Raw genomic sequence first — 11,599 nt, 5'->3', positions numbered from 1 at the left:
GAGATGGAGGGGCGGTCTGAGAGCCCCGGGCAGGAGAGGGGCTGGCAAAGGAAGGGGGCACCCAGACAGGGGAGGCCAGATACCTGGGCAGATACCCAGGGAGGGCCCAAGGCTATTGCCAGCAGGGGCCAGGGAAAATGGCCTTTCAGCCTGCAGGCAGGCAGCTTGGGTCAGGCTTTCTCTCGCCAAGGAGAGTGGTCCCTGGCTGCCCATTTCTGGGGACACCCAGCCCTACATGTCTTCTCTTACTTCTCTGCTGCAGGATGAAGGAGCGGGGGGAGGGCTGCTGCAGCCTCTGGGCGGGTCAGCATGTCGTTGTAGCTGCAGCAGAAGGTGAGGTGCCCCACCAGCAGCCCCAGCATGTCAAACTGCTGTGTCTCAGAGCAGTGGTGCGGGATGGTGATGGCTCGTGCAAAGCAGGGGCAGAGCTGGGGGAAGAGAGGCAGGGCGGGCAGAGGGTGAGCCCGGGCACACGGGGAGCCGCGGCTGCTCCCAGAGCAGCAGCCCAGGGCAGGGCAGGGCTGCTGGACCCAGGGTCCTGCCTGTGCGCTCCTGGGAGAGGACAAGACAGGGCAAAGAGCCCTGCTCCCAGGCTCCTGCTGGCTGGGTGCCCGGCTTCCCTGGAAGGTGCTGGGGCTCTGTAGCCAAGAGTTTCGGAGCTAGAATCGACTATGTAGGGCCAAGGCTTTGGGATCTGAGGCCAAAAATCTCAGGGCTATGTTCGACTATGAAGGGCCAAAACTTTGAAGTCTGTGGCCAAACGTCTCAGGGCTAGGATCAACTATGTAGGGCCAACGCTTTGGACTATGTAGCCAACTGTTTCGGAGCTAGGATCGATGATGTAGGGCTAAGCTTTTGGATTCTGTAGCCAATCGTCGCAGGAAAATATCAACTGTGTACAAGCAACGGTTTGCACTCCATGTCCAACCGTCTTAGTACTAGGATCGACCATGTTGGGCCAAGGCTTTGGGGTCTGTGGCCAAACGTCTCAGGGCTGGGTTCGACTATGAAGGGCCAAAAATTTGAGGTCTGTGGCAAATCGTCTCAGGGCTAGGATTGACTATGTAGGGCCAAGGGTTTGGACTATGTAGCCAACTGTTTCGGAGCTAGGATTGATGATGTAGGGCCAAGCTTTTGGATTCTGTAGCCAACTGCTTCGTGGCTAGGATCGACTATGAATGTCCAAGGTTTTGGCCTCTGTGGCCAACCCTCTCAGGGCTAGTTTCGACTATGTAGGTCCAAGGATTTGGGAACTGTGTCTAACCGCCTCAGTGCTAGGATCGCCTTTGTAGGGCCAACGGTTTGGACTCTGTGGCCAACTGTTTCGGAGATAGGATCGACAATGTAGGTCCAAGGTTTTGGGGTCTGTGGCCAACCGTGTCTCAGGTAGGATTGACTATGTAGGGCCAAGGGATTAGGGTCAGTGAGCAACTGTTTTGGATCTAGGATCGACTATATAGGGCAAAGTATTTGTGGTCTGTGTCCAACCGTATCAGGGCTAGTTTTGACTACGGAGGGAAAAGGTTTTGGGCTGTGTGGCCAACTTTTTCGCGGCTAGGTTCGACTATGTAGGTCCAAAGGTTTGAGATCTGTGGCCAACCTTCTCAGGGCTAGGATCGACTATGTAGGGCTTAAGCTTTGTAGTCTATTGCCAATTCTTTTGGGTCTAGGACCGAGTATGTAGGTCCAGGGGTTTGGGGTCTGTGGCAAACTGTTTAGGAGATAGGATTGACGATGTAGGTCCAAGGGTTTGGGGTTGTTGTCCAGGCTTCTCAAGGCTAGGATCGAATATGTAGGGCCAAGGGTTTGGTGTCTGTGGCCGAATGTTTAGGGGCTAAGTTCTACTATGTAGGGCTAAGGCTTTGGGTTCTGTGGCCAACTGTTACAGGGATTGGTTAGACTATATAGGTCCAACGGTTAAAACTCTGTCGCCAACTGTTTAGGAGATAGGATCGACGATGTAGGTCCAAGGTTTTGGGTCTGTGGCCAACCGTCTCAGGGCTAGGATTGACTATGCAGGGCTAAGGCTTTGTGGTCTGTTGCAAACTGTTTCGGGTCTAGGATCGACTACAAAGGTCCAAGGGATTAGGGTCTGTGGGCAACTGTTTTGGATCTAGGATCGATTATATAGGGCAAAGGGTTTGGCCTCTGTGGCCAACTGTTTCGGAGCTACGACCGACTCTGTAGGGCCAAGGGTTTTGTGTCTGTGGCCAAACGTCTCAGGACTAGGATCTATGATGTAGGGCCTAGGGTTTCGGGTCTGAGGCCAACAGTCTCAGGGCTCTGTTCAACTATGTAGTTCCAAAGGTTTGGGATCTGTGGCCAACCGTCTCAGGGCTAGGATCAACTATGTAGGGCCAACGGTTTGGACTATGTAGCCAACTGTTTCGGAGCCAGGATTGTTGATGTAGGGCCAAGCTTTTGGGGTAGCCAACCGTCTCAGGGCTAGGATCGACTATGTAGGGTCAAGGGTTTGGGGTCTGTCGCGAACTGTTTCGGACATAGGATCAGACAGAGTAGGGCCAACGGTTTGGGGTCTGTGGCCATCTGTTTCGGAGCTAGGATGTTGGGCCAAGTCTTTGGTGTCTGTGGCAGACTGTTTTGGGGCTAGGATCGACTGTGTAGGGCCAACGGTTTGGACTATGTAGCCAACTGTTTCAGAGCCAGGATCGATGATGTAGGGCCAAGCTTTTGGGGTCTGTAGCCAACCGTCTCACGACTAAGATCGACTACGTACGGGCAACAGTTTGGACTCCATGTCCTACCGACTCACTACTAGGATTGACCATGTAGGGCCAAGTGTTTGGACTCTCTGTCCAAATTTTTAGGAGCTAAGATCGACTGTGTAGGGCCAAGGGTTTGGGGTCTTTGGCCAAGTGATGACTAGGATCGACTGTGTAGGGCCAACAATTTTTACTCAGTAGCCAAGAGCTTCAGAGCTAGGATCGACTATTTAGGGCCAAGGGTTTGGGGTCTTTGGCCAAGTGATGACTAGGATCGACTGTGTAGGGCCAACAATTTTTACTCAGTAGCCAAGAGCTTCAGAGCTAGGATCGACTATTTAGGGCCAAGGGTTTGGATTCTGTAGGCAACTGTATCGTGGCTAGGATCTAATATGTAGGGCCAAGTGTTTGGTGTCTGTGGGCCACTGTTTCGGGGCTAAGTTCAACTATGTAGGGCCAAGGCTTTTGGTTTCTGCAGCCAATCGTCTCAGGGCTACGACCGACTATCTAGGGCCAAAAGTTTGGGGTCTGTGGCTAACCATCTCAGGGCTAGGATCGACTATGTAGGACCAAGTGTTTGGATTCTGTAGCCAACTGCTTCGTGGCTAGGATCGACTATGTAGGTCCAAGGATTTGGGAACTGTGGGCAAACGTCTCAGAGCTAGGATCAACTATGTAGCGTCAAGGGTTTGGGGTCTGTGGCCAAATGTTTAGGGGCTAAGTTCTACTATGTAGGGCTAAGGGTTTGGGTTCTGTGGCCAACTGTTACAGGGATAGGTTAAGACTATATAGGGCCAACGGTTATAAACTCGGTCGCCAACTGTTTAGGAATTAGGCTCGACTATGTAGACACAAGGGTTTGCACTCTGTGGCCAACTGTTTTGGAGATAGGATCGACTATGTAGGGCCAAGGGTTTGGTGTCTGTGGCCAACCTTCTCAGAGCTAGGTTTGACGATGTAGGGCCAAGGGTTTGGACTCTCTGGCCAAATGTTTAGGAGATAGGATTGAGGATGTAGGTCCAAGGTTTTGGGTCTGTGGCCAACCGTCTCAGGCCTGGGATTGACTATGTAGGGCCAAGGGTTTGGTGTCTGTGGTTGAATGTTTAGGGGCTAAGTTCGACTATGTCGAGCTAAGGCTTTGGGTTCTCTGGCCAACTGTTATGGGGCTAGGTTCTAATATGTAGGGCAAAGGGTTTGGGGTCTGTGGCCAACCGTCTCAGGGCTAGGATCGACTATGTAGGGTCAAGGGTTTGGGGTCTGTGGCCAACCGTCTCACGGCTATGATCGACTGTGTAGGGCTAAGGCTTTGGACTATGACGCCAGCTGTTTCGGAGCTAGGATCAATGATGTAGGGCCCAAGGGTTTGGGGTCTATGTCCAACCGTCTCAGGACTAAGATCGACTATGTAGGGCCAAGGGTTTGGACTCTGTGGCTAAGTGTTTCGGAGCTAGGATTGACACTGGGCCAAGGGTTTGGGGTCTGTGGCCAACCGTCTCAGGACTAGGATCGACTATGTAGGGCCAAGGGTTTGGTGCCTGTGGCCAACTGTCTCAGGGCTAGGATCGACTATGTAGGGCCAAGGGTTTGGGGTCTTCCGGGATCTTTTGGGGTGCTTCCTTATTCTAATTGTCTAAACACCACAAGCTTCCCAGCTGTTTTTGAAAGCAAGGCACCTTTCTGAATGCCTGACTACACATTTTATTTGCTGACATGATGCAGCTAAGTGTTAAATGTCAGGTTTATTTCTTAAAATCATGCTAACACATGCATTAATCTAATTTGAATGTAAAAAACATACGTAGAGTGCTTTGGGTTGTTGGGTTATTTTCACCAGATTTCACTTCCAAAATATGTATATAAAATACACAGGCTCATATTTGTATAAATTAAAGTAACTGTCACACAGAGTAGCATGCACATAAAAATGCTCTGACAGTAATTTTCAGTCTTCCGAAGCAGTAACAGTTTCATCAAGCAGATCAATCTGTTACAAAACAAAGGTCCAGACTCCTACATCTTTATTTATCCAATGTACCACATTTTATGAGCTATCCCTCTCATCCCCAACCCTCAGTTTTAGTAGTTTTATCTCATGTGAAGCTGAATGATTATGACTACTTCTATTACAAATTATTTAGATGCAGCATACCACAAGTAGTAAGCTAAGTAAAGGAATATTATTCCTGCAATAGAAGTCCATGATTCTCTCCAAAAGAGACCATCAAATAGAACTCTACTGAGATAGAATGTCTATAATGGATACAATATTTTAAAATAAGTAAATTTCTCACTTAAATATGCCCATACACACACATATATATGCTTATATATGAGAAATAAAATTATATTTATTTCAATCAAATCATGAAAATAGTTATGAGAAATGATAATACATTTCTAGCAATCTAGAAGATTAATTACAGAAGTGTCAATTACTGACTATGTATTTTTCTTTGTTCAATTACAAAATCAGCTTGAGTTCCATATTATGTCACCATATTTCCTTCTTGACAGTCATATAGTAATTTTGGAAGTTTTATGTCATGCACAGCATTCACAGAGGCAAGAAAATGAAGGTAAGAAAAAGCTTATCCAGGACTATCTTGTCTATGTCCTGCTTATTTGAAAACTACTCGGTGTTATAGTCACCGATACTCATCTTCTATTGTGTAAAATGGAACAAGAGAGCTTACAGCATTTCACATGACAATCTCTGCACTTTTATTGCTATCTAGCAAAATGCACATCTGCATGTTTTCCCCATTACAGCAATCCTAACACTCACATTTACTTATTATCTGCTATCAAACCAAAGGTCTCAGAAGACTTTCCAGAAGAGAAAGCCTCGTAGATGTGGATGTGCAATGTGGAATTGCAATCAAGTATTTGTGCAAATATAAATTCTATTCCTTTTGAAAATTGCTCTTGTCTGGAATGTCTGGAAATAATAACAGATAAGTCCCTAGAGTGATCCTATGTAATGTGTACATGCACACATACACCTATATGTAAGCTCTAGAATTATTTTGCTTTGGTCTGAAAACAGTACTCTAGACACTGTAACTTTTTAAAAACCTGTTACTAAGATCACCCTGCAATTTGTTTCATTTTGTCTGCTTCAGCCTCCATTTCTCTTCCAAATGTCAGGTCTTTATTGCCATTGACACAGATATATCCATAGAATCATGGAAAGGGTTGGAAGGGACCATAAAGGTCACCTAGTTCCAACTCCCTGCATGGGCAGGGACACCTCCCACTAGACCAGGTTGCTCAGAGCCCCATCCAACCTGGCCCTGACACTTCCAGGGAAGGGGAATCCACAACCTGTTCCAGTGTTTCATCACTCTTATACTAAAGAATTTCTTCCTAATGTCTAATCTAAATCCACCCACTTCCAGTTTTGATCTATTACCCCCTGTCTTATCACTACACACCCTGGTAAAAAGTCCCTCCCTAGCTTTCCTGTAGGCCCCCTTCAGGTACTGAATGGTTGCTGTAACAGTATCTAAACCCAAGAAAAGGAAGACAATTTCGTTGATCACATATTATAAATTAAGGTATATTAGAGTTTACCAATATTGTCTTCTGTTTACTGCATTTTCATAGAAAACTATTCTTTTCCAAATTTGTAATAATGTTTAAAGATACAGACTTTATAACCACTTAAATGGCACTTCTCACAGAATCCCTATATAAAAATATCCCCATGTAAAACAGACAAGAGGCCAGTCTACTGTCAAAAATAACATACTACATTTGCATAGTCATAAGAGGGATTTAAGTATCATTTCAAATTGCATCTCTTTGTAGAGCTGGGGAAAGGTAGAAGCCCTGTTACAAAGATTTGTATTTACTTGTATTACAGAAGAATTTTGAAGATGCAAATTAGAGTGAGGTTCTAGTTCCATGTCAGAGATAGAAATCTGTAGTCAAGAAACCCTCCAAAATCAAATAAAGAGATACAGAAGTTGGGCTTGATATAAAAGTCAATAAAAAGTAAGTACAGAAGGCTAACTTGTTCCTTCCTAAAAAAAAATTATAAACCTGTCTGTGTTGCTTTGTAACATACAGAAATGTAAAGGCAGGCACAGCAGAAACTCACAAGTTTAGTCCTAAAAATTGGCAATTACAGAAAACTGTTTCTTTCAAGTTTGCTTTTTTGACTCTTAAGTGAGGTTGTATGGAGGACCCCAGGCAACTTATTTTACAAAAGAGCAAAGCAGAAAGCTTCTTAAAGCTGTGCTACATGAACAAAGGGCCCTGAAAGCAGTGAAGAAGTAACATCCCCAGGATGACTTTATTATTTTATAAATTAAAAAATTGTTAATAAAACTAAAATCTTGGTTGGAACTGTTGGCTAGAAATTGGGATTTTTAATCAATCAATTATGGGCCCTGCACCCTTTACAATCTACTGCTTCTCCTAGTAGGATCAACAGGGACAAGCTCTTCCTAAATTTATTATAAAAACAGCTGAAAGCTGTTCCTCTCTTTCATTTTCATTTCCTTTTCTTTCCTTAGTGGCTCTGCCCTGCTCACCCCAGATGCATCAGGTGATGAGCTATGCTACCCTCTGTGCCAGGCTGGGCAACTGCAACAGAAGCAGAGAAGGAATGCATAAGTGTCACCTTTGTCGGATGCAGCCCCCTTGTCCCAGCTGGGAGAGCTCCGTTTGGCTCTGCCCCACCCCCAGCCTCTCCTTCCTGCCCCATCTGTCACCTGGCACCTCTGTTGTGGGCCTGGCAGCCCCCTGGTGGGCTGGGAGTGGCCTCTGCTTCCTCCATGGGCGGACACCGGGTGGGGCAGGATCTAGGGAGGATTTGAGGGACACAGGAAGGACCTAGGGAGGGTTGGAAGGGTCCCAGAAAGAATTGGAGGATGCTGAAGGGGCTCTTGGAGGGCCAAGAGGGACCTAGGTAGGCTCAAGGGCTCCCAAGAAGGATCTAGGGAGTCTCAAGGGGGGGTCCCAGGAAGAATATGGGAGGTCATGGAGGTTCCAGGAAGGATCCAAGGAGGCTACCACTGGAGTGCAGCCATTTCCGCAGCTGCCCTTCTCAGCTCTTCCTGCTTCCTTCAGTGGCTTCAGGTGCCTCCAAGGGTCTGGGAAGGAGGGATGGACGGAGAACAAGGCCTGCCAGGGCTGCAGGGCAGGGCAAACCAGCCACAGGCCACTCACATCCACCAGCCAGAAGTCAGGGTCTCTTGTGACCACATCCATTATGCTGCTTGCCAGCTGCTCCTCATAGATGCTGGAGTCTCTCAGTGCCTCAATGGTTATGAGGATTAAATCTGTCCTCTCCAAAGGCTGGAGCTGCTCTGCAAACATCTTTGGGAGGAAGGCAGAGAGGGAAGAAATGTCACACCAAGTGCCCTGGTGTGGCTGCTGTGCTGGGCCCTGCCAGTAGCGCAGGGGGGCCGGCCCCCACAGCCAGCCAGGCCTGGGCGGGTGGCCAGGAGGGCTGGAGCTGGTGGTGGGGCACTAGCCTGCAGCCCTCACATGGTCCCGGCTTGAAGACAGCAGGAACCCTCTCCCTAGGGACATCCAGGCTAGCCCAGCCCCACTGTTCCTGGGTGCTGTTGCTCACACAAGTCCCCTGCTGAGGCCATGGACAAGAGTCCCAGCAGGGGGGAGCTCAGAGAGCTCCTTACCTCGATGATGTCTGTAGCGCTGGTCACACAGCACACAGCTGGAAGCTGCTGCTCAGGAATCCCAGTGTCCCAGATTGAGTCGGACTGGAAGGCACCTTGAGGATCATCTAGTCCTAAACCCTTGCAATGGGCAGGGACACCTCCCACCAGACCAGGTTTCTCCAAGCCCCATCCAACCTGCCCTTCAACACTTCCAGGGATGGGGCAGGCATAGCCTCCCTGGGCAACCTGGGCCAGTGTCTCACCACCCTCACAGAGATTAATTTCCTCCTAATGTCCAACCTAGATCTCCCCAGTGAATGCCCCAAAGGCCTCCAACACATTCCCCCTGCCCTAAGGTGTTTCCCTGGAGCAGGGCTAGGCATGGTAGCCCCCTGCCCAGGCCCTGTCTGTGTGCCCCAGCACAGCTCTGCCCCTGCTCACCGTTGCTGATATGGAGCAGAGCTGCACCTCAACCTGGCCTAGCGGCGCCAGCAGCTCCACAGTCGCCCAGGGCATCCTGATCTTGCCTTCATGCTTAGACAGCCCAGAATGTAACAGGTCTGAGCTGCTAGGCAGCGGACAGAGGCTTTGCTGTCCTTCGTCAAGGGCTGAAGAGCTGTGACCGAAAGAGAGAGCCAAGAAGTCCCATGGTGTCTGCACAGACCCCTCGGCATCCCCTCCAGAGTACAGCATCCCCTTTCCCTGGCCAGGAGAAAGCTGCAGCTCAGCAATGCCCCAAGTGTCCCTGACATATCCCCCTCTCCTGATGAGTTTCCCTAGAGCAGGGTCAGACACGGCAGCCCCCTGCCCAGGCCCTGTCCCAATCCCATCACAGCTCTGCCCCTGCTCACCACCAATGATCTCCGATAGCTTCTCCTTGCTCTGCTTCCGCGCGACAATCCCTGGGAACAGAACGTGGTCAGAGCGCCCCTGCTCCCCAGCACCTGCCCAGCACAGCCCCGGCCCGGCTGCCTCGGCCGCACGCCCCGCTGCCCCTCCGCAGGGCTGGCCCGAGGAAGGGAGGAGCTGGCAGGGAGCACTGGGCAGAGCAGCCCCCTGCATGGGCAGGGGGGCAGAGGGAGTCCAAGGCTCTGCCCGGGGCAACCGGGGCTCGGGCAGCCACAGGGCTGTTTCCTCTGCCCGGGCAGAGGCGGGGCCTTGGGCCCGGCTACCAGAGAGGGTCCCCGAACGCTGTGACTCACCGATCAACCTGATGGTCTCCTCCCTCACGGTGGCCCGAGGGTCCTGCAGGTACGGTAGGCTCTGGTGCAAGTACTCCTCGGCCCTGCTCCTGCCCAGCTGCAGCTGGAGAGAGCAGGCGGCTATGGGCATGTCCCAGTCCCTCCCGCCAGCACCCGCCCAAAACATTCCCATCTCCCAGTCGGGAGCCCCGTGGGACTGAGGTTGAGAGGGAGCCACAAGCAGAGAGGTGCAGAGACCCCCTCCCTCCTGGTGGTTGTGGGGAGGGGAGAGGGGCCCAGAGAAGAGCCCTTGGGGGCTCTGCTCTTGGGGACAGGGAACAAAGAGGCAGCTCCAGGCTTTGAGCTCCAGGCTGGAGCAGGGCCGGCCAGGCACAGCTGTAGAGCCCACAGCCCAGACACGGGGGCAGCCCTCATTCAGCCTGAGCGCTGAGGCTTGTCCTCACCAAGCAGTCTCCAATTCTCCATATTTCCTTCGTCTCCACAACCTCCCTCAGCTGTTTCCATTCGAGGAGCTCTGCTGCAGCCAGGAGGGCTCTGCTGGAAGCCTGCACAACAGCAGCAAATGGGAGATGGCACCAGGGTCTGGGGAGGGAGACTTGGTGTCCCCCTCCACTTGGGCTGATCCTGCCCCTAGAAGCTGGAACATGTCTTGGCCCAAACATCTGGGGGTCTCTTCCTACATCTCTGCTTAGCTTTGAAATTTGTACCTTGGCCACGCACTGGCTTTTGTCCCTCAGGTGAAAGCAAAGCAGGAGCAGGCCCCTTCGCACTTTGCTCTTCATCTGCCTCTTCTTCCCCCCAGCCACCCTCACCAGGTTCGTGAAGAGGAGGATGGCAAGCTCCCTCACCTCACCGACACCCTGGTAGGGAGAAGCATAGCAGGACTTCAGCAAGAGCAGCTCTGCCCACCATGAGCTTTGGCCCTCTGAGAGCAGCTGTCAGGGAGAAGCCAGGCTGGGCTGCAGAACCCAGAAGCCCTCCCACAAGAGCCTAGGGTTGAAAAGGAGAGGAGCAGCCCCTGCTCTGAGTGCTGCCCACAGGGCTGGGCTGCAGGGCAGCTGTCCTTGCCCGAGGTCCTCTGTGGGCCTTACACCAGCCTTACATCATCAAAGAGGGGCAGGAGCTTGTCCACCAGCTCCACAGCAATGGTGCTGGCCTCCTCCCTCCTCAGTTGAGGCATCACATTTAGGAAGAGCACTAGGGCCTTCATCTTGATATTTTTGCTGCCACCCTGCAGGAGCTCCATCAGGTCTGGCAGGAGCACCTGCATTTTTCTTGCCTGCATGAAATAAACAATGTCCATGTTGTGGAAAGGCCCATGTGTGGAAAGCCCCCCAGGCAGCCACCAGGCCCCACATGGCAGGGAGGGTGCTGAACTGACTCCCAGCCAAGGCCACCACCCCAGGCCCTGCCCCAGCCCCCGGCTGCCACCGTGGCTCCCCTGGGTGAGCCTGCTCACCATGCCAGGTCTTGCTGACAGTGTCACCAGGCCCCTGAGTACCAGGGAGAGCATCACACCCCTGGCATGCTTCAGAAACCTCCACAATTTGTACTTTTCAGCAAAGTCCTCCTCTGGCAGGTTCATACTGGCCAGCAGCTGAAAGAAACCCAGCTGTGAGGGGTGGGCAGCCAGTGGAGCTCCCCATACCGGGCAGCTCCTGGTTCCCACCAGCAGCTGAGGACAAGAACACGGGGGCTTTTCCTGGGAACTCACAGTCAGGCAATATGTGTCCTCTTTGAGAGTGCAGAAGAGCATCTTCTGTCCCTGGTGCTGGGTCAGCAGCTTGGTTAGAACCTTCTGCAGTGTCTGAGGTGTGGAGAACATCACCTCCCACATGGCCAGGGCAGCCCTGCAAGCCAGAGTGCTCTGTCAGCAGGGCTGCCTCAGCCACAGCAGCAGAGCTCTGCGAGTCTGGCAGCCAGGGGGGGTTCTCCAGGCTCCTCTCCCTTCAGGGCTGTCAGGGCCAGTACCTGTCTCCTGGTGGAGCCACCCTCAACAGCACATTGACTGCCTCCCTAGGGCACTTGGCAGCCACGGCCAGGG

At 51.4% G+C, this 11,599-nt stretch overlaps 1 protein-coding gene across 1 annotated transcript in view; it reads right to left on the bottom strand.

Annotated features, from left to right (window-relative positions):
- LOC104397812 overlaps nucleotides 1–11,599 on the bottom strand; it is a gene marked incomplete at its 3' end in the record, with an annotated part of 25,977 nt that overhangs the window by 2,616 nt on the left and 11,762 nt on the right. Inside the window, 5 exon segments of the mRNA XM_010007824.1 lie at nucleotides 8,372–8,491; nucleotides 8,795–9,255; nucleotides 9,556–9,751; nucleotides 10,263–10,415; nucleotides 10,658–10,834. Of these exon segments, the coding sequence (XP_010006126.1) occupies nucleotides 8,372–8,491; nucleotides 8,795–9,255; nucleotides 9,556–9,751; nucleotides 10,263–10,415; nucleotides 10,658–10,834 (1,107 nt within the window).

This window comes from Chaetura pelagica, unplaced genomic scaffold (assembly GCF_000747805.2).
Source record: "Chaetura pelagica isolate M959 unplaced genomic scaffold, ChaPel_1.0 scaffold562, whole genome shotgun sequence".
NCBI lineage: Eukaryota > Metazoa > Chordata > Aves > Apodiformes > Apodidae > Chaetura > Chaetura pelagica.
Note: the sequence above shows the minus strand (reverse complement) of the source record. Positions and strands in the feature narration are given on the sequence as shown.